The following is a 23885-nucleotide window of genomic DNA, read 5'->3' on the forward strand; positions in this document are numbered from 1 at the left end:
GAGTTCTTGTTAAATCTACTGAAGAGATAAAAATGATTAAAAGTTATTAATAATACATGTACTTGATTTTCATGATTTTTTTCCCCCTTACACTAAAATAAATCTTTGCAGTTATACTGATGTGGTATTGAAACATCAACACAAAAAAAATCTGACTTGGGGCACTTTCTAAAATGCCTTGAGTTTTGGCCTAAGGTTTTACATTTGAGCAACAATAAAATAGTGGGATCATAATGGGCATTATTTCCACCAGATGACCTCATATTTGCTCTGAATTAATAGAATCTCATATATATTGTGTTTTAGTGAGTTTTAAAACACATTTAAATACATTTATTGACACTATAAATTGGATCTTTGAAGTTCAGGCTCAGGATTTTTTCTCACTTTAAGCCCTGGGTTCAAATGAAAATGTCAGTTAATGTGATGATAATTCAAAAATGTGTGAAACATTGCATGTATGTGAGTTTGTAATTACCATCATTATTTGTCTTCCCACCTTCACTTAGCACTAAATTGCTAGACAGATATCTTGTTTTCAGGCCAAGTTAAAGGATATCAAGAGTAACAAGTGATTAACTGTGCCTGTTTATAGGCACTGTTTATAGGCATGTTTATAATGATTGTAAGTGTTTGTAAGTATTTTTTTGAAAATGAGCCTCAACCTTGTTGATCAGCTAAACTACAGTTATATACCAGCCACTTTAGATGCATATTGCCAGTACCGGGTTGGACCATTTTGCCCTTAGACCAGTTCTTAATGACATAGGCTCAACAAGGTGCTCAAATAGGGCTGGGCTATAGAGCTAAATCTGTATCATGATACACTGAAGTTTAATTTCATGTAGTTTAATTAGAATTTTGGTCAATATTATTTATAAATGATATTTGTAGTGACATATTTCAGGTGAAGGCCCAGGATAATTTTTTTTTCCTGAATTTTACCAATTAGACCTATTTACCAAAACACATTAGTCATCATTTATCTTAATACAACTGAACTTTGTGTTTTCATGATGTGCTTTCATGGTGATTTGCATTTGACACGTTTATACAGTTGTACTTGCTATTAATGAGTATCTGTTGTTGGTACATATGGCTTTTCTTCAGTTGACCAGGCCTATACCAGGAACTTATCTCAGAAATTTTGTTCCACAGTGATGTAATAACATCATGGAGCTGCTGCAGATCTTCATGATGCCAATATTTCATTCACAGCTTCTCAAAGCTGCTCTAATGTATTAATATTTGATTACAGTTAAATCATTATGAAGCTTAAGAAACCACTCTGAGATGATTTGAGCTTGGTGACTGGTACATTGTCCTGTTGAATGTCGACATTAGAAGATGTGTCGTGTACACATCATGGTCACCGCCAGCAGCAGCCTGAATTGTTAGTTTAAGACAAAATGGATCCATGCTTTGTATTGTTCTGACCCGAGCATGTAAATATCACAGAAGAAATCAAGACTCATCAGAACAGAACAACCTTTTTCCCAAATCTTATTTTCCTGTTTTGATGATCCCGCTTCCGCTGTTGTCTCAGTTTCCTGAGCCTTCTCTAGCTAACAGGGGTGGCACCTGTTGTATTCTACTGCTTGAAGGTCTGATGTGTTCTGCGTACCTTGGTTGTAATGAACGGTCATTTAAATTGCTCTTAAATTCTATCAGCTTGTACCAGTCTGGTCATTATCCAGGGTTATTACAACAAGCGTCTTCATCCCAGCACTGGATGGATGTTGTTTGTTTGTTTGTTTGTTTTTTAGGCTATTCTCTGTAAATCTTCAGTATGGAGATTATTGATTTCTGAAATACTCAAAGCAGACTATCTGGTGCACATAGCCACCGATCAATTTACCCATTTTTAAATTCCTCATTCCCAGTCTGATAACTTCAGTAGACCCTTCTGAATATTTCTACATGCCTAAATGAGTTTCTGCAGTGTAACTGGTTGATCAGACAGTTGCTTTAAGGAACAGGTGTACCTAATGAATTGGCCAGAGAGTACAGTAGTTGATCAGCACAGATGGGATCACATTTACTATTCCAGATGTGTGATTTTCAATTAATGGTAACTGATATTTCATCTAACGGTAGCATGTAGTAGAAAATTGGAAAGTTCTTCCTGGAAGGGAGGTGTGTGTGTGTGTGTGTGTGTGTGTGTGTGTGTGTGTGTGTGTGTGTGTGTGTGTGTGTGTGTGTGTGTGTGTGTGTGTGTGTGTGTGTGTGTCTGTCTGTGTGTCTGTGTGTCTGTGTCTGTGTGTCTGTGTGTTTGTGCGCACGTGTGAAAAAGGAAATAGCCACTTAGGTACACCAGAGTGCACCAATGGTGGTGTGAGAGAGAAGCAGAGTGAGAGAGCAAGAGAGAGCAGGGTAATTGGATGTTAGAATGCGTTGATTGGACTGACTGGCTGTAACTACAGCAACCACAGAGGAGCGGTTTGTCAGTCTGCTGTGTGTATGTATGTGGTTGTTATTTCCTAAGATATACAGTTGCATATCTATTCTACCCAATTAATTTGCATCCCTTAAGAAGTCTCTCTCTCTCTCTCTCTCTCCCTCTCTCTCTCTCTTTCACACACACTCTTTCTCTCTCTCTCTTAATCAGAGTCGATTATGGAGTGTCCTCAGAATTGTCATGGAAACGGTGATTGTCTCTCAGGAATATGCCACTGTTTCCCAGGATTTCTGGGGCCTGACTGCTCTCGAGGTAAACACACACACACACACACACACACACACACACACACACACACACACACACACACACACACACACACACACACACACACACACACTCCGCCACCCATAGAGAAGCAGTAATTGTTGCGAGGTTGTTATCCCAGCAGTGAGTGTGACCTGCACACTCTGGATGCTGTGCTGTGCTACTGCTCAGTCTCTCTCCCTCTGTCAGTGTATTCCTTTGATAAAAGAGGAACCTTTATCAAAGGAACACACTGACCTTAAAAATTATTTTTGCAACAGGATCATCTGTATGTGCTCAGCTACATTGTACAGCCTGAAAGTGGTTTGATCCTAGGTTCATCAATCAAGCAAAGCCACACCAAAACATTTCTCTGCTCAGACCTTGAAGCTCTGAAAGGTAGAAATCTGGAAAAGGAAAAAAATAGCAGAATTCGTAATTATATCCCCTGCAGCTCTCCTCAGTCCACTCTCTGTTAGGCCAAACAAGCGAAATTTTATGCACACACTTTATATAGTTTCTTTCAAGGGAAAGAGCAGCTACCTACACAGTTTGACTGACCACTGCAACAGCTTTGAAGCCAAGTAATGTGGGTAAAGGATGCAGCAGGACGTTTTAGTGGTCTGGACCAGCCAAAGGAAGGTATACCAGTAAAAGTGTACATTGAATTTACAATATTTCCATTGCTTTACTTTGCTACCAGACTGCCATTTTCACTGTGGACCTGATGCTGTTATATTGCTGTTTTCAACGGCAACAGAATCTGTTGGCAATACCAAAGAGTTTTTAGTCTACCATTGCCCTAATTGGCTCTGTTTGTTTGTGTTAAACACACTATCGACGTGATGGCAGCAACTCTGTCAGGTAAAATGACAATGTCTTCTGTCAAAACACTATGGTGGCTTTAGAAAGAACAATGTACCAGCTAAAATGAAATTAGAGCACTTGATTTGCAAGATGTTGAGAGTCATTTTTAAATTTTTGCCCCATGCTGGCAAACAAGTACTGCCTATCCAAGCTTTATAGATACAGTTTAGCTCTCAAGATTGCAACAGCATTTTATTAAATATGAATCCATCTAATTAGCAGTTTGCACAGATGCAGCAGACTTTGACAAACTTTAGTATTTATGTTTCTGACCTAATCATTCTATGAAGCAAGCATGTCTAACTGATCTATCTTCCTGCGTGTCTAATGCAGCGGCCTGTCCAGTGTTGTGCAGTGGTAACGGCCAGTACTCCCGTGGCCGCTGCCAGTGCTACAGTGGGTGGAAAGGCACCGAGTGTGACGTGCCAGCCAACCAGTGCATTGACATCCACTGTGGAGGACATGGTATCTGCATTATGGGGGCCTGCATCTGTAATACTGGTTACAAGGGCGATAACTGTGAGGAAGGTAAGACAATTTCTTCAAAAGAATAGGAACACTGGTCACATATTATGGTTGTAGCAGTGTGTGTGTGTGTGTGTGTGTGTGTGTGTGTGTGTGTGTGTGTGTGTGTGTGTGTGTGTGTGTGTGTGTGTGTGTGTGTGTGTGTGTGTGTGTGTGTGTGTGTGTGTCTGAATGTGAGTGTGTGTGTCTGAATGTGAGTGTGTGTGCTATAATTCATCCCATGTTATGATCTTTCTCTGTCATGCTTACATGAATATCAACTATTTAGCAGCTAAGTAGATAATAAAAGATTTGAAGTTGTTTTCCAAGTCTTACAAGCTATTAATCCCACTGACCTGCATGTATCAGCTGAAATCCTGCCTGCTACTAGCTGACAGGTTGTTTATTAAGATTGTGTTTCAGCTACATGGTAAATTAATTTTCTCTAATCTGATGCACAAATACACATCCATGATTACTGTCCAAGTGCTGACAGGTAGTTGGCTAAAATATGTTCCACGCTATACACTACACTAATTCAGTGTGCATTAATCAATACTAATCTGCCGTTTGCTGGTTGGACACACACACATACACACATAAATGCACAGGCCTACAACAACACAGAAAGCGACACTCTTCTCTTTCACATCTCCAATGTGTGTATAAATGTACACCATCCACACAAAGGCGTGCACGTACTGGGTATACATACGCACTCATACAAATATGCAAATACATATCACAGGGGACAGTAACCAGATTAGTTTCAGATTAGTTCAATCCTCAGTCACACTAATCCTTTGTGAGTGAGTATATGAGAGAGACAGAAGGCGAGAGTGAGAGGGAATTTGTTCTGAACAACAAAGCCCCTGTGTTCATGTGTGTGTGTGTGTGTGTGTGTGTGTTTAGTGTGTTACTCCCATTTACAGCTGCTGAATCTGCAAATTTATATCAAAGATGCTGCCTAGAATTTCCAAGAAAAGTGTCATTGACAAATATAGTATAAAATTTGTATGTCTACATACATGTGTGAGCCGAGTGGCACAAAATAAAGATTAAAAAACATTTTGTACTTTGTTGTGAAAAGTGAGAGTTTTAGCTGTGGTTCACAAGACTGACTGGTTATGCTGTTCTAAACCAAGCAGCAGCCATCAGCTTTGGTGGAAACAGCTAGTCACACTTTCACACTCTGAGACAGTGAAAACCTCACTAAAATAGATTTTCTAAGGGATTTAAGTTTTTCTTTTCTTTTTTGCACTGAGCGACCAGTTTTCTAAAACTTATCTGGAGTTGGCTCACAGTGGCAGCATGCTAAGCAGAACATTCCAGATATCTATTTCCCCAGCAATGCTGACTAGCTCTGGATCCCCGAGCATTCCAAGCCCGATCAGATATGTAATCCCTTCAGCAAGTTCTGAGTCTACCCAAGGGTCTCCTCCCAGTTAAACATGCCTGTAAAACCTCTAAAGGAAGGTGTCCAGAAGACAGTAAGTCTACTCATGAGGAATCAGAGCTCCTCAAGTCTAAGGTGGAACCCAGCCACTGTACAGAGCAGACATGCTTCAGCTATTAGTTGTTACACTCTAATTCTTTACATCACTACTCAGAACTGACAACAAGACTGTTGGACTGTTGGATCGTAAAGCAACTGGTCATTTTGTCTTCCAGCTCAGTTCTCACTTCACCACGAAATTCCTATACAAAACCCGCATTACTGCTAAGCAGTAGTCCGTCTGTCCTGGTCGTACTTCAGTTTCCTGTTATTTGTGAAGAAGATTCCAAGATTCTTAAACTCCTTTGTTTGGAAGTTTAAGTTAAAATTTTATCGAGTTTAAGAAGTTTACGAAGTCTGTGCTAATCTAAAATATCAGTTTAAGAAGTGTACATTACAATGTAAAATGCTGAAGTTAGTGTCCCAGTCTCAGCTTCCCATTGAACAGTTAAATGGCAAGTTGATGGAAACTTACAAAGCATTAAATAAACAATGTCATTTTTCAGCCACTTTCAAATGTGTAAATCCTTTATTTTTTGAAAACAAAACAGCAAAAATATTAGCAGTGAATAGATTTTGAATCCGAATCTGAGAGATCGACCGGTCAAAAGTGTACAGAATCTTGTCAAAAATGCCTCTGTGAAATTGCTTTTTTTTTTGTTTTTTTTAAAGTGAGTGTTTACTTTCATAAGTAAAATAAAGGTTTTGCAAAACTGAAATGGTGATTATGTTTTAACTGGGATGTAAGACACACTTTGATGACAGTAATGGCTCAAAGGGAATCGGCTGCTAATTTTGTTCTTTTCTGTCAAAATTATGTGAATCGTGAACTTTCTTTCAAATACATCTACATGCATAGCAGCAGGATGACTTCAGAAGTACCAGTGTTCTAACTCCCCCAGTGCAAGCTCAGTTTCTTCCATTCATCTTTTACGTTCATCATCTGATTTATTACAGTCTGATGAGTTACGGATCCAAAACTTCTAACCTAGGCAAAGTGGAGTAACACTAATCATATATTTGATTTACAACCTGTTTACATTGGAGATATTGTTAAAAGTCAAATTAAAGACACTTAGTCTCAAATTAAAGCTGTCTGTAGTGAACTCCAGTGCATGGACATTGTCCTCATTATAATAGTAATCATAATGGGATGATATGGCTGTTTTATTCAAACTTGACTGAGCATTTTTTGCTTGTTTGTTCTTCTTCTTTTTATTTTTCTTGATTTGGATGTGACCCTGCCCGGACTTGACTCTGTTTTGGAGATGCTTGAACAGAGTTGCTGTGACTACAGCCCTAGTACAGAGCTTATTTCATTGCCAAAGTGGCCAGAAAATAAGCTAATGCAGCTGTGCACATTTGTATGCCTGTGTTTACTCTATGTACTGTTTAGTATAACATTGATTCTCCTCTTCATCTGCTTGCAGTGGACTGCATAGACCCGAGCTGTTCGGCCCATGGAGTGTGTATTCACGGAGAGTGTCACTGTCAGCCAGGCTGGGGCGGAGCCAGCTGTGAGATTGCCAAGGCTATGTGTCCAGACCAGTGTTCAGGCCATGGCACCTACAATGCCGAGACCAGCACGTGTGCCTGTGACCAGAACTGGACTGGGCCTGACTGCTCTTTAGGTGTGTTTGGAATATTTGTCTGCCTTTCTGTTTGATTCCTGTCAGATTTTTTACAGAGCCTTTGTAAAGAGTAGGCTTTATTTGTACAAGCACCGCCTCATACTGTTTTATATCATTAATAAAGTCTTTTACAGAATCATTAAGAGGGGATGAAGAAGAGCAGAATCAGCATAAAATAAAAAACAGAAAGCAATTAAAGAGAAGAAGGCAATTAAGATAGCAGTGTTAGTGATGCAACCCTACAGGAACAAGCATAATAGATGGGATACAAAGCTTGTAAAACAACTAGTAAGACATGAGGTGAATGAACAATCTATTATGCAAAACTTGTACCTGTAAACATAATTCTGAGGAGTGATTTAAAAGATGATTAAAGATGCTTTAGCTTGGCTTAGTTTCACAGTGTAGTGTTCTCTTGTGCAAAGTGACTACTGTGATGGCAGAAATATTTACAAGTTGTCCAGGAGTTTGAAACATTCAGGAGAATGGTGCTAAAGGATCGCATGCTTATAAGGATGTACTAGGTCAGTGACACAGCTAGAAGCTAAACCACATTAAGACTTTGGTGATATTAGTAACCTCTCCAAATCAATTCTTAAACTAACCGGCGGCCAATGAAGAAAAGCTCAAACAAAAGTGTTATGGTCTCAAGATGACTTGGAGTGTGTTCGACACCCTGCAGCTGTGGTTTGTAGTAGCTGCAAACAGATGAGCTGTCTCCTGGCAGTGTAAGGAGTCAGAGTGCAGCAGCATGGAAAACATGAAGAAAAAAATAGCACAGATACGTTTCAAGTTTCATGTTCAGGAGATGAGAAAACAACTCCACTATTTCAGCTTGATCACTCTAAAAGTTCAAAAGGGTTTCTCTGGTCTTTCAGAGTGTCTTATAATACATTTGGCTCCAATGAATAACATTCATGTACAACCAGTTGATAATGTCAAAGTGGCTTTGTGTGAGACTTTTTTTTAAATAGGTAAAAGTACAACATTTTTCATCTGCAAAATCTTGACTTCAGTGTGGTAGGTTTTTAGTTGGAGATTTTCATTGTTTCCTGTTGCAAAGAAAACAGGAACAAATAGATAGGGAACAGGAGGGAGAGTGCTGATATTCATATCTTGTGAAGTTACTTCAAAAAGTTCTCAGCCTCACCCAGAGACAAGGGGTGTGCCTCGCATTTTGAGGCAAAACTGTATACTATAAAGCCTTATATCGATGTTTACAAAAATTATAATGTTTGTCACCATTTCTTTGAAAGGCGAGGAAAGCTTTGAGCTGGAATGCTTGTTGCTTTGGGACAACAGGGTTATTTTCTTTTAGACATCTATACAAATACTTCTCTGTTTGTAACCAGAAGATTTGCCACTTCTGGCCGTTACAAAGAATGCCAATGTAGAGCACTTCTGCGTTAGCTTTGCTTTTCAGCCCCAGAGGCTACATCCATCTTTGATAAACAGTCTATGGTAGAAACAGTACCAGAGAGTATGTCCTATGAATTCCTAAATAATCTGTTTGTTTATGTCCCCACTGATTCTCCTACTGACACAACATCATTGCTCACGGCCTTCTAAAATGTGTGACTGTCAGATAATTCATATGTTTGTTTTCTGCTCTATCACTGCTCTGCTTTGGTTAAGATTTGGTTAGGTACTTATTTAAGGTCAAAGTAAGACTGTGGTTGTGGTTCAACCCAAAATTGAGTGTCAGTGGAATTTTGGAAGCAAACAGTGGCCTCTGTTGTCACAATGGCATGCTTTGTTGACCCATGCATCCACCACAACCTCCTCCCTAAATGGTTTTGCAGGGTTCTAACATCCTGACACGCATGAGGCATAATTTACACAGCCACAGGAGGTCGCTTGTCAGTTAAATGGAAAGATGTTTTTGGCAACAGCACCAGTGTTATCTTTTTGGGGGGTTTTTTCAATGAGGACCATCTCACTTTTTGGTGCTGTAGAGAAATAGGAGTTAGATAGAGAGGAAGAGACCTTAAGTGTTAGCACTGATGCAGAAAAGGAGGTATGAAAAAAAATGGAGGAGGAATGCAGATCACTAACAGATGGCGTGAGATAGAAACAAAGCAAAGATGAAGGAGTGTGTATGTGTTGTCACGTCTATTTGTGTTGCCTCGGGCTTTTGCAGTATTGTCTTGTCAAAACTGTCAAGCACACGTGCAATTAGGTATGGTCTCTTTGTAAAACACACACATACATACATGAAATAACATATATACACAAGCAAATACACATGCATTCTCTTCTGGCTTGTTGGTGACCTTTTCACATAATCTGTCAAAACATTCAAACACACACACACACACACACCTCAACACAGATTTAGACATACACCCTGAGGCACTTCACCTTCACTACCTTATGTGCAGGATTTAGCAAATGTGGAATTTAATCTCTTTTTTTACACATGCAACTCACACACACACATGCTCACACACTCACACACACACACACACACACACACACACACACACACACACACACACACACACACACACACACACACACACACACACACACACACACACACACACACACATGTAATTATTGTCTATCAGGCTTTCCTGAACCGGTTTGTATTTTCCTAGGTGTACAGACAAAATGAATCGTAGCCAGGGTTCAGTCGAGGACGCAGAGGTGAAGTAGGGACCAACTTGCAGGAAAATATTAATTGTTTTTATGTTTCATCAACCTGTCTGAACAAGTCTTTGTGGTTTCGAAGACAATCAGTGTTATCTAAACCAGGACTGCTCTCCTGTTATGTTTTTGAATCAGCTTTTCAGTTAAGTGCATGCTGAATCATGCATGAGCTTAATATAATACACAATCACTGCTGTTGATACATGAATTTAATAAATGAGAGTGATAAATGGATCAGTATGTGCATTTCCCAGTCAGAGCTCTTCAGCCAGCACCTAGTCACAAGAGCAGCGAGCAGTTTGTCCTGCAACTTCCTTTGTTTCCAATTCAACACAACTAAGAGAAGGAAATATTTTACAGTATCAGATTAGCCTAACGTAGATTGAAGATTCAATAATTTTATTATCACATACACAACAGAAACACGGTGGTTATCCTGAGTAGTGAAATTCTTACTTTGCTAGTTCCCTTCACATAGCTGCAACCCGTGCACCTGTTCACCAGCAGCGACCAATAATTAATATCTACAGGCAGCTGTTTAGATGCAGACAAATCCTGGCATTGTGATAAATCACAGACACATTGCACAGTTGGTAAACTACAGTACTGCTGTTCCACAAATAAGTAAATATCCAAAAGAAATTGTTTGATTTTTTGTATCTATTAATTTTTCCCTCTGCTTCTCCAACAGAGGTGTGTGAAGTTGACTGTGGGAGTCATGGCGTATGTTACGGTGGTGTGTGTCGCTGTGAGGAGGGCTGGACAGGAACCGTGTGTGACCAGAAAGCCTGCCACCCACTGTGCAGCAAGAACGGAGTGTGTAAGGAGGGGAAGTGTGAGTGTGACCAGGGATGGACAGGGGAGCACTGCAATATCGGTGAGTGGATCGCACACACATTCACACACAAATCCAAACACATACACACACAAACACACACACACACACACGCACGCACACACACACACACACACACACACACACACACACACTAAAGGCAATAGTGTATAGAAGAGACTAAGGCTACGTTCAGACTGCAGGCTCAAGTGACCCAAATCCGAGTTTTTTTGCCCCTATGCGACCTGTATCTGATCTTTTCATGACAGTCTGAACGACACAAATCCGATTTTTTCAAATGCGACCCAGGACACTTGGATATGTGGTCCTAATTTTCCGATACGTATCGGATCTTTTGCCATGCGGCTTCAGTCTGAACCGCCAGGTCACATTTATCCGACCTATACGTCATTGGTACACGACAAACCTCACTATTCTGCGTTTAAGAAAAACACCTCTTCGGGCTGTCAAAGACGTGTCTTGCCGTAAGAGTGTTAAAAAGAGGCGCTCACCTATGTAGGTAAAGGTCGCCCTTGTCATTCCAAAATTCTGAATGAAGTCCGCATCTATGAAGCCTCTCACATCACTATCCACCACTTCTGGCTGCGACTCCACACCCACACAGTTCTCTGGACAGACGTTGCTGCCACTGCCCCACTTCCGTAAACACTGAACACGCTCTCTGCGTGTCGTTGTTGTGTCCTCTTCTGCGCATGCGGGAACCTTTAGGGTCGTGTGAGGTTCACACAGGAGATCACATACAAGTCGCATTTAATTGGAAATGTGAACAAACTCGCAAAAAAATCGATTTCACAAAAGAATCGGAATTGAGCATTAAGCCCTGCAGTGTGAACGTAGCCTTAAAGACGTTGCACATTATGCATAAACATGTACACGGAAAAACATCTGGAAAGTGGTGTCTGAGAATGGTATATCTGCAAAACATTGAGCGGAGAGCATTTTACAGCCACTTTTACCTTTAGTGGAGTTGCACTGAGAAAGTGACAGTTACACACAGTTCTGGAAACACCTAATAACTTACTTTCACAAGTATACCTGTACATACAAGATTGAGACAATTTATAGGAGTTCCCGTGGTTTATAGATACAAACAGTACCTTCAAGAAACCTCGACAAATAAAGCTGTCTATTTTTCAGTGTTGGAACTTTTACTGAAGGTACTTATAATTTTGTTTTTGCTGTTTTTCATAGCAACTGCCATGGTAAGACATGAGGAAAATGGTACTCCTAATTATGTTGATGTCCATGTTTGTTGTGGTTTTTGCTGCCATCCAGTAAAACTGGAGCTACAATAGGGTCAGTAATGTAAATGAATTGAAGGCTGTAAAAAGTAGAATTGCCCTAGAATCATTAAAGGTTGGCCAGCATGCTGACAAATGGTATCATTAACTTCTTCTTAATTTTGCCTCCATGCCAGCAATAACCATGGCCGTAGGCCATCAACTTTTTTTAAAAAATGAACGTAGCCACTGTAATCTGAGAATGCACAAGGAACATCCAATTGGTAGTGACTTGTCAGTGACAAGGTATCCCGGTCTAAATCCCTAAAGCATATCTATTTTATTATCCATTAATAAAGAATGTTATTTAAAAAATGAACATCATGCTGTGGTTGTGACTGCCTTGTATGTATAGTATTAAGTATACTATAATAAGGCAATTTTACATAAGACAGGAAGTAACTGAAAAGGGACCTTGAATACGTACACTTACAGAGAAACGGAAAATACAGAAAAAGGAAAACATGAAGGAATAAATCACAAAAACGAAACCAGAAGCCAAAACCCAAGTCCATGATAGTCCCTGCATTTGTCAATCCTGTCCCCTCGAATGCAACATCTCAAAAACGGTAAAGAACCCTGATTAGAATTAGATGATCAGAGATCAAAGTTAGTGTGACCTCAATATGCCTGTTTTTTTTATTTATTTTAAAGTTAAAAATAAAATGTAGGCTGTGATGGTGTTGTTATAGCATACTCAGTGTCTGTTGCTGTGGTTGCTCCTATCTTCAGTTCTAGCCACACATTTTTGCTGCTTCACACAAGTTACATCACTGCTGGTACATCAGATTTAAACATCAGATTTAGAAATGAACATTAAGCTTCACTACATGTATTATATGTGTCTGGACCCACATGTATGTACAACTCCAGCTGTTTGGCTGAGACATAGAATTGTGAGGCTTCAGTTCTAGTTCTTACCAATACAGTTATCAGCACTGCAAAAAGCTCAACCCTATCTGGTCATTTCTGTGCATTGTCACTCCCAAAAGCCTATTTTCTTTAAGAAAGCACCACCTCCAATCTTTTTTTTCCTAATATGCAGGATTGGACAGAAATTGTATGGACTTCATATATCTAGATACCAATTGTACCCACTAGGCAGGCATCTGTCTGTATGTTTGGGCATGTTGTCATCCTGCAGATTGAATTAGGGGATAATCAGAGTCAAAAGGAACTATTTTCAACCAACCAAAGAACAAGAGGCCCTGCAACAGACTGCAGCTTAAAACTACAGAGTTGGGTGATAAGTCTCACTTTTCACTTACATGGGTATTCAGTAAAAATGCCATGTCATATGAAGAAGGTTTTTACACAAAGAATGACCATCCATGTCTCTATGTGTCCACGGTGGGTTGACAAACTCCACCCTGTTGTTTTGTGACAGTTAAACAGTGGAACAGATTAGTTGTAGGGCCTTTGTGGTTGCTTCAGCTTTCCACCAAACCCCTCACTTTAAAAGCTATTTGTTGTCAAACAGACAGGCAGCAACAGTATCGTTGGCAAAGACCTCCAAATTGGCTTCAGTTATTGTCACTTAGACACACAGCAGACACACACACATACACACACATGGGGGAAAGACGCTAAGAACATAACAGTGAGATGAGGAGAAATCCATTTCGATCGCTTAGCCAACAAACAGCTTGTTTGCAGAGACGGATTGTATGTCTGGGGAAAGAATTCATCTTTGTCTCTAAGCATCGCATTTATATCTTGGTGGCTGGAAACTATGACCTCACTGAGATTTGTTTCCATTTTCATTAATTGGCTGTTTTTATATTTCAGCATGGAAATAGCCCAGCTTACATCATGTCCTATGATTTTTCCAAAAGCCAGTGCAGTCTAGTGTTTAACAAGAAAATAAATATAGTGGAATGTTACGTGCCTTCGGCCTGATCTTGCACTTTGAAAATTCAGTGCACCTCATCAGTGTTTCATTCTCCAGTGAATGAGGTGATCAATTATACAGCTCCTGTCTTTTCCAGTTCTTCTTCCTTTCCCTTTCTCTGTTTGACTGAAGCTCTTTGTGTCTAATTTAATTTTGAACTCTTTTTGGACTAAATGCTTTCTTTCCATCTATCTTGTTCTTCTTTTTCCCTTCCTTCTTAAAGCTCACAATCCGGACATTAGAGTAAAAGGTACTGTACTCTTTTCTCGTCTTCTCCTCATCACTAGCTTTTTCTCTTCCCTTCATCCTTTGTGTACTGTGGAGCTGTGGCTGCTTCAGTGATAGGTTGTTTTATGTAGTGATTCGATTTTGGCTTATTTACGTTTTAAAATTTGGGATATTTATAGTATGTTGCGTTTTCGTTCTCTCGCTACTTCTATCATTTTGCCAGCTCTGGTAACATTTCAGGAATTTGATACTTTCCTTAGTGAAATGTACAAAGGCTTTATTTTCCTTCTTCTACCAGGTATCACACGTTCAACTGTAACAGAATTAAAACCTGCAGAGTATTTGTTATGTTTCAGCTAGCTTTGAATGAGTTTCAGTGTGCAGTGCTTCTCTGTATGCTGTCCAATGGTTTCTCAGAAATAGCTTCACTTGTTTTGTTTTTTGTTTTTTTCATTTTCAAGGTCTAATCTAGAATATCTAGCATTTCCCAAGCCCTCTGGTCATCTGTGCAGTTCACTGTTCTTTTCTATCAAAAACATAAATAACTTGCATTTTAAGGTTTTTTACCCAGCTGTTACTGTCACACTGCTGAACATCTGCAAGCAGGCCGGTGGTCCAGTTCGCTGGGTTGTCACACAATACTGGATGTTGTAGTGGGATCACAAAAAGAAGGAATACTCAGCAAAAACAGAACTTACACAAAAAATACCTAAAACCAATATTATTTTTGAAATTTATTGAACTTGTTATATTTGACATTGTAATATTTGACACTCAATGACTTGGAAAATAGGATCAAGTCAATGTATTTTTATTTAAAGCAAACAAGTAGCGTCCATTGACTCTGCATTAGGCTTAGGTTACCTGTAAGCTGTTTGCTTCCCTGTTCTGGATGAACACTTGTACTGGTGTGAGTTTGAGTAAGTGTGATCTCACACAACCAGGGCGTTTGTGTAATTATGAGCACAGTGGCAAAGGAAATGCACACTGTGGTAGTATTAAAATCATTTTAGCTGATTTTACCCCTCTTTCTGTGCATCATGGGCATATTCTGGAAGAGGAGCTTAATTATGTTTGAGGCAATGCAGTATTGTGCAATAGAAATTATTCTGGGATTTTCTAAGCTCTTTCTGAACATTATTTAGGCAAGGCAAGGCAAATTTATTTGTATAGCACATTTCAACAACGAGGCGAATCAAAGTGCTTCACTCAATGCAGTTGGTCATTTTTAAGCTGACATCTATGTTGACTGTTCGGTCAAGGAAACAGTTTGGGGACAACAGTCAAAGCAGGAGGCTGAGGTTAAAAGACCAAGCAGCAACCATCCAAGCTGAGCATGATAAACTGAGCAATATGTCAGCCAACCAAACACGTCCTCAGACACAGTCCGCCTCAGGCTTTAGAAGGAATACTTCAGTCTTTCCCCTGTTAACTGTAGACGACAGAAAGAAAGATTACAAAGGGGAAAGGATCAGTTAAAATTAGAGTTTTCCAGACAAAAAACACTGATGTAATGAATCCAAAGGCCTCTACTCCCCACAATACCAACACTGTTTCCGTGACAAAATGCTGACACTGAATTATTTTGGAAAACATGGATTACAAGTAACACCAGTGATGTTACAATTAATTCTTCGTCATATTTCTACACATTGCTATAAAAAAAGGAAGATTAATGTATTTGTCTCTCATCTGATACAAATTTATTATTATTATGATGATGATGATGATAATAAAATAGGAACACCCCACGCCTGCTAAAACCTCAGAATAATCTGTGTCCTGCTCTGACCTTGACATTTAACATGTGATTTCTGCACTTCCCATTTATTGTACCTCAATACATTTTGCTATTACACCAAAGAACCCACGGTTCCAAAAGTAAAATCCTGTTAATTTTCAATTACAATTTGTTTGTTAGCTCACAGTTGGAGAAGTTATACAGCACGATACTGCCCCAGTCTTCATACCTACTTTACAAAGTATCTGGTTCCCCTATAAAAGTGGAATGTGGAAGCCTGTGTGAATACAGTCTTTGGAGTTGGAATCATTTATGGAGCCTCCATCTTAATACTTAAAACTCTGCTGCAAAAACTGCGAACAGCAGCTAAGAATCAAAGTTTACATCACTTAGAAAGATGAAAACACAATTAATGGCCTAAATCCGTTGACTGTTGAATTTTGTGCAAGTTGTGATGGAATGCGGCAGCTGTAGCATCCGATTTTGACAACAAATGCGATGAATCCAACCAGAGGCATGAATCAGAACGACAGGGGATTCTAAATGCTGTTCATCTTCATAGAAAACTTCCTGGAGGCTTGTGCGTATTTTAGCATTTAGGCCAGCACGTACTGTCAGAATAGTGGAGAAAACATGATTTTCCAGAAAGAAAGGTAATTACATGAAACTGGTGGGGAAGCCATAAATTACATCATGTAGGAGAGTCCAGTCTGTGAGTATTTAGTAGCATAAAGAATACAGTTTAATAGCATCTGGGTCAATATATAATTGCAGGACTTTTTGTAATATAGTTGACAGGTATCATAGTTTACATTTTTGCTGTTTTCAGGCCTAAAATCAACATGGCCGCCTATAACCAAACACCACATGGCATTTTTAGAGAAAGGTCCTTCTAAACAATTGAGTTAAATTGAAATTGAAAGTTATTTGTAAAGATATTGTAGTAAACTTGTTGACATGCGATAAATTCACACTTGACTCACACACTACTTTATATTAAATAAGTCAGAAAGCCTTGGAATCTGGCCAGTCTTTCTTCAGGAGGAAGTGACATCATGTGGAGCAGGTCATGTGATCTGGAATTAACACAGTTCCTTGAGAGGTGTTTTTGTAATGGGTAACTTAGTTGAAAATGCTTTCTCAGGCACAGATATATATTTTTTTCCATGTAAAATTTGATATACTGCCAAAAAGAAATATCTGTCATGATTATCTGAACCTATTAAAAATAACACACTCAAAACTGTTTTTGAATCAGCTCATTTTATTATTGTTTATCTAATTAGAAAGTGGCTGTTATTAAATTTGGATGTTTTTTGGTTGACATATTAGTGATATCCAGTCATTTTTTATTAATAAGTAATCAGTTCCATAATAAATAATTATGGAATTTGCAAAGACATGATTATAATGAACATAAAACCCCCTTTTTATTCTTTTAATAAAAATGTATTCAGATATATCCCGTGGACTTCAAACCTAACTCAATTATACAGGGTGACACAAAAAAACGGGAACTTTTTAGCAATCCAATAAAACCAAGAGTGATGGAAAAAAAATGTATTCATAGTAATTGAAACCTTAAAACATGCCATTTAAGAAACAATGATGGAATTTTCATTTTTTAAAATTACTTCCTGTAGATGGCGTCCTCCTGTACGAATGCATTCTTGAAATCTACCTGATGCTATCTCAAGAGTAAAGTGTACACGATTCGACCAAGAACTCTGGATGAGTTAAAACAGAGAATTCAGGATGAAGTTCACAGTATCCCAGCTGAGATGTTGCAGCGGTCAATGAGGAATCTCAACAGCAGATTTCAAGAATGCATTCGAACAGGGGGACGCCATCTACAGGAAGTAATTTTTAAAAAATGAAAATTCCATCATTGTTTCTTAAATGGCATGTTTTAAGGTTTCAATTACTGTGAATAAAATATTTTTGTTCCATCACTCTTGGTTTTATTGGATTGTTAAAAAGTTCTCGTTTTTTTGTGTCACCCTGTATATTGACCCATCTAGTGGTCATCTGAGGACAGGAAGTAGGCAGGACACATGCTGGAGCTTCATCCTCAGCTGTGGTAGTGGCTGCTTGAACTTTCTTCAAAGCCCACTTTGCACTCCAGTGCTCCTCTTTTTGACCGTACACTTTAAAATTATACATCCAAGCAATTTTGTGGTTAACGGTTACTCTGCCATCATTTCTAGTCAGAGGAAAAGTTGTTGCTTGACAGGCTTTCTCTTTTTCTTTCTCTTCTTTGTCAGCTGTCTTTTGTTCCTTTTCCCACTTGTGAGATGTTAAATATGAATGAAAGCAGAACTGAATGAACTGTTAATTTTTACACTTTAAAGGTTCCACTGCTGTTTCAGTATATATTGCACCTCCGTGATCCCAGCTCTTCCTTCCTGCCCTCCTCTTCCTTTGGCTGCCATCTCCATCTATCCATCACAGAGAGTATATTTCGCAGTGCTGCTTTTGTTTCGATTTACTTTTTTTCCCTAATTTTCCTCCCTCTCTCCCTCGTGCCCTCTCCTATTCTCAGGATATAAAGGTAATTAATGCCACAGACTTAATAAAGGCCTTACTGTCCCAAAATACAACCACTTCACACTCTGCTTTGTTATTTTTCTACTTCTGGTTCATTCCATTTCATTATAGTTTTCCTGTCTCTTTCTATTTTTTCAGTTTCAGTCATGCTCGGTGTATCTGGTTTTTGTATTGTCTTATTGTGTTCTACTTCAATTTCTGCAGTGCCATTTTTTATTTGTCTGGTTTGTTTATCTGGTTACATCATTCCTGTCCCTGTCTTTGATTCTCACACACAAAACACAGATAATACAGAGGAAGATGCACACAAGAACATACACACAAAAATGGAAATGCACGCATACACACAGTCATAAGCCAAAGGTGTGTGACTCCTGTTTCGTCTTGCATCCACAAGCCTGATATATATGTATGTGTTAATTTAGCCAGCTGCTGTCCCTCTGTCTTCTGTCTTCACTTTCCTGTCTCTCTAGTTTACTTTCCCTCTGTCTTTCCCTCTGTTCTCTGCAGCTAGGCTTTGCTTGGTTCTGATACTTACTGTTTATTGATCAGTCTATCTGATTGCCAGCCTCACTGTCTATTCTGTGACTGAGGAATGCCAAACAGAGGGATAAAGTATAGCCTTTGGAGGCATGCAGTAAACCACATTGTCCTCCCTATACTTTGTACTCTGTCTATCTGTCTACCTGTTGTGTTTTCACATGGATTTTAACCTGTGATTTGATTTCTTTCACTGGCTAGATGACCCAGAACGAAGGAATTTATATTTCTAAGTCAATAAAAGCTTCCTATTTAAGAGAAGTTGCAGTTTTAGTCAGCTTGCTGGGTATTACTTTCCCCTCAGATTTGATTAGATTTTACTTGAACAGATGAATTTTCAATTTTTTGACATCCTCAAAATGTTTTGTTCTCAACTTTGTTTTTTTTTCTGTTTCTTTGTATGCTCTGTTTTTCATGATTTTATTATGCAACAATAACATCTCTCTTTGTTTACAGACGGAAAAAAGGAATGAAAAAATAAACGGTTCAAATTAATTTGTGATCATAGCCATGCAGCACACAGGAGCCATTTTGGCTGTAGGCAATCTTAGTGGTTCATGTGAAACTACAACATTGGTGCATTTCAGCGAAGGCTGACTGTCTGTCTGTCTGTAAGTCTGTGTCTCTCACATGTGGGTTAATGTACTGATCTGTCTTTTTGTCTATCAATCTGTCTTTCAATCTGTCAGTTCTTTATTGGAGAAATTTCATCACACAGGACCAAAACCCTCTATCTACATCAGGATGAACCAATATGGGTTTTTGAGGGCTGGTACTTTTTGCACTGAAGCTGTTGATTGTTATTATATTTGCTGAGTGTGTTGGAATTTAAAGCCTCTTGTGCAGTGTGCAAACTACATCATGGCTTTTGGGGAAGCTCACATTTTTCACTTTCAAACATTTCTAAAGCACTTTGTTTAGCTCCCATTTGTATATATATATTTTTTGTTAATAGAAATGCTAAAAAGGGAAAACAGATGAAAAGTGTCTGCGGCTTTGTGTTTTCAGTAACATAGAGGGCTGGTAGTGGTTAGTATGAAGAAAGTCCATTTTTTGTTTGTAAGTTTGCCACCACACTTTTAACTGTGATGTCAAAAACAGCATCCATGCCTTTATCTTTACTAAAGTGACTTAGTGATGATACACAGATGCATGAATCATACCCCAGTAATAGTCATTTTACAGATGATCTGCATATCAAAATCAGCATGCTGTCAGTTTTTGAGAGATTGTGTGTCTGAATCACAAAGCACCTTTGTCATTATCTTTGATCAACAGTTTCACATCTGTCACAAACTGAAATATCCATAAAATAGAACTTTACTGTAATGAAGACAGAGGTCAGGTTACTGAGACTCACCAGTAATAGACAAAAAAATAACAGGAGCCATGAAATTCAGTTGGTTGCTTCCAGCCTTTTGTAGGAGTCTTTCCTCTGGGTTTTTTAGGAAACCTGCAGCACCAAAGACAGAGTTGAATGCATGAACAGCAGTAACTTGGTTCCTTGTATTTTAACAAATTCTGATCCGTTGACTGAAGTCAAACATGTTTTCTCTAATATCAAGTTATTTTACTCCAAAGTTTTTTCTGTGTCAGTCTCACAGCAGGATATTTGCAGGTGTGAATTTATTGGAGACAGCAGATATTTGCTATAACTAGAAATACAACATGACCTGTTCAGCAAAGTAAATACCAAAATGTAATAAACAGGTTGCCAGATAGTGATGAGAACACAATCTATTGCTGTCGTGGGACACATTACCATCACGCATGGACAGAGTTTTCTGACTATAGCAAATAATACGTATAATGGTGTGTCAAGTATATGGCCAGTTGACAAACTTGCTTTTAGTTTAGATTTAGTTTTTTTGTTCATTTTGTGCATTATTATGAATTATACATCACTTAATGTGCAGTTAAGTCTCACGTGTATGAAAAATATTGTCATTAGTCTCTCCATCACTGTGGTGGGTTTGTCTGAATGAAAAGTGATCCATGTCTGAATGACAGATTATCATCACTTTACCAGATAGATGAAGACAGCAGTGTCACATAACTCATGTCTGAAAAGAGCTTTATTAAAAGGAGCTAAGCTTCCCCTGGCTCCCCGGTAGTTTGCACCCTGCTCGTATGCCAAAAACAAGTATTCCATATTCCTTGTGAGGCAACAAAAGCTTCTGAAACAGCATTATGAGCTTGCTGGAATAATAAACCTTTCCAGTAATGTCTGAAATATGTAAAACAATGTGGATTGAGGTGATATCTAAAAGGGATTCAAGTTTAGATAATTACTATGAGCCTGTTTCTTTTCAAGTCATTCTCATCTTAACACATTCACTCACATAACACTACCAAAAACACTGGCAGCATCAGACTGGCAAGCATGAATTCAGACTTCTGCAGTTTCACAAATGAGCAAGTATGGGCTAAAAGTGATGTTCATGCAGTGAGTTAAGTTATGCTCTTTGACTGGTCTCTAGCATTGACAAGCACTACCACGTACAAGATTCTGCTTCAACTCAAGAGTTGTTAATGCAAAAGGTTCAGCAAAATTTGCTTTGCATTACTGACGTCATTTGTGTTTGTGCTTAGCTTAGGCTCTGCCTAATTCAGTTATTTTCAAGTTTTTGGTCGCATGCTCATCGAACAGAACTGACACGTTTCATGTTTAATAAGTCCAACTGTTTACACAGTCGACCTGTCCAGGGTGTCCCCTGCCTTCACCCGAGTCAGCTGGGATAGGCTCCAGCACCCCCCGTGACCCTAGTGAGGATAAAGCGGTGTATAGAGAATGGATGGATGGATGTTTACACAGTCCTCATTCCAGCACATCCAGCTCAGTGCTAACTTGCTGCTTTCACACAGCCCTAGTTGAACTTGTTTTAATGCAACTAGACCTCATGACTACAGCCTGCTTAAGTCTGTTAAAAGACCTTTTGGGAAACTGATTAATTTCAACACCTGTGGCAATTTTCTTTTTCACATTGGAGCCCTAGTCAAAATCTGTTTTTGTACTCATAGGGGTATGGGTTGTTTGTTGTTTTATTACTAGACAATGGCATGTGTGTTTGTTTTTATTTTGGCAGATGTTTAAACTGTGAAATCACCTCAGTGTGGTGTAGGAGGATTTCACACAGCAGTGAGTAAAACCTGCAACGAACCCAGCCTCATGTCTTTAGAGCCTGCCAACCCTCCTCAGGCTGTCTCTGACTTTCAATGGAGATTTATTGTCTGATGGTGGTCTTAGTGCTGTTTCAGAGGCTTTGCCAAGCTGAGAGGGAAGCACAAAATTCATTGCATTTTTGACATAAAAATGGTCAAAATAATGTACTGTCTGTGTACTCGCTCAGTGCTCTGGTGCAAAACTATCAATACCTACCTCAAAAATGTATATGGGTTGAAACCTATTTCATACACTGATGGCCATCCATGTCCCCGTCCTACTTACTCACATTGTTCTAACTTTTCTAACTCTGTATTTGTCCCCTGTGCCCAGAGGGTTGTCCAGGTCTCTGCAATAACAACGGACGATGCACTCTGGAGGCCAGCGGATGGCACTGCATCTGCCAATCAGGATGGAGAGGGGCAGGGTGTCATGTTGCCATGGAAACACTCTGTACAGATGGCAAGGACAACGAAGGAGGTATAGTTGTGTACATACAGTATGGGAGAGTCGAGATAGTTGATGAACAGATGAATAGGTATACTTATTTAATGGATGGAAGAACGTGGGACAATAATGATGATTGCTGGCCAAAGGGCACAGATTACCCAAATGTCTGTCTGGGAGCTTACAAAGTAATAGTACTGGGAGAAATATTAGTTGGAGGCAGTTAAAATGTCCAATCTTAAAATCTCTGCCATGCTCTAGGATTACTTTGAAAATCCCATGTGAGTCCTGAAATGTTTACAACCACAGTTGCATAAAACAGAAGATATTTTATTTACCATAGTGAATTGTGTTGCAGTTGATTATGTAGTTTTAAAGTATGAAATATAGTGTTAACTTCTTCAAAGCTTTGTAATAAAATCTTGTGTGCCCCCTATCAATATATGCATAAAAATTAGAAAGTTTCCGAGTCAACTTGCAGCATCTGATCAGCCTGATATGGCATGTACCTGCAGTAGAAGATAACTTCATGTCCCTACAAACTACAGCTGCTCAACTGCTACTGGAATGCAGAACATGTAGGAGGAACCTTGACTTGACAGTGGAAAGGGTAGGTCTTTCATTGGTAGTAAATGAGCTGCAGTGTTCCAAAGAATCTGGTACAGTGTTTAAACTGGAAGGTGCAGAGAAAGGGAAATCTCTGGAAGAGCAGCACTGCCAGCAAGAAACATAAATACAACTCAGTAGTCATATATTTCTCAGGGAAACCTTTAAATGTAAAAAAAACATCAGCTTTGAAGCAGTCAAAGTAAATAAGTGTTAACATCAGTCATTGACTGTTTCATCTTACATATAACGCTCTGAGCCACAGTGTTAACGCTAGGTCAAGGTTTGATGAGGGCAGTGACTTAACTGAGAAGATGGAGGGAGGAAAGGAGATGAGAAAGAAAAGAAAGTGAGACAGAAGAGTGAGGAAAAGCTTTCTGTGTCACTCAGTATGTGTGTGTGTTTAATGCCAGTCCCTGATGCCTGTTCACCAGATGTACAACTGGCTTTTATAAACTAACAGAGACAAATGGCAGCCAGGATTTTATTACCTTGCATACCTCTTTCTATCCCTCTATCTCCCCATCTGCTTTCACAATCCTCCTCTCTTGCTCCCTGTCCTTCACTTATCCCTCCCTTCCTAATCTCTCTTTTTCCACCATTCCATTCCTGCTGCTCATCATTTACATTTCAGGCCTCCATCTTTCTGTACCCCGCTCTCCTTAACTCTGTCTTCATTCTTCTTGGCAGCACCTAACAAATACATTCTGCTCTCATACTAATTCCACTGCAT

At 39.1% G+C, this 23885-nt stretch overlaps 1 protein-coding gene across 10 annotated transcripts in view; it reads left to right on the forward strand.

The window, feature by feature from the left end:
* Window positions 1-23885, forward strand: part of LOC110955016 (teneurin-3) — a 753086-nt gene that overhangs the window by 636225 nt on the left and 92976 nt on the right. For 7 of the 10 annotated variants that reach the window (XM_051945606.1, XM_051945604.1, XM_051945607.1 and 4 more), the window contains 6 exons: window positions 2609-2710; window positions 3905-4099; window positions 7001-7201; window positions 10545-10730; window positions 14104-14130; window positions 22433-22579. In XM_051945606.1, the coding sequence (XP_051801566.1) occupies window positions 2609-2710; window positions 3905-4099; window positions 7001-7201; window positions 10545-10730; window positions 14104-14130; window positions 22433-22579 (858 nt within the window). The remainder of the gene's footprint in view (window positions 1-2608; window positions 2711-3904; window positions 4100-7000; window positions 7202-10544; window positions 10731-14103; window positions 14131-22432; window positions 22580-23885) is intronic. The other 3 variants (XM_051945608.1, XM_051945609.1, XM_022199814.2) reach the window with 1 other exon arrangement.

This window comes from Acanthochromis polyacanthus, chromosome 3 (assembly GCF_021347895.1).
Source record: "Acanthochromis polyacanthus isolate Apoly-LR-REF ecotype Palm Island chromosome 3, KAUST_Apoly_ChrSc, whole genome shotgun sequence".
Lineage (NCBI taxonomy): Eukaryota > Metazoa > Chordata > Actinopteri > Pomacentridae > Acanthochromis > Acanthochromis polyacanthus.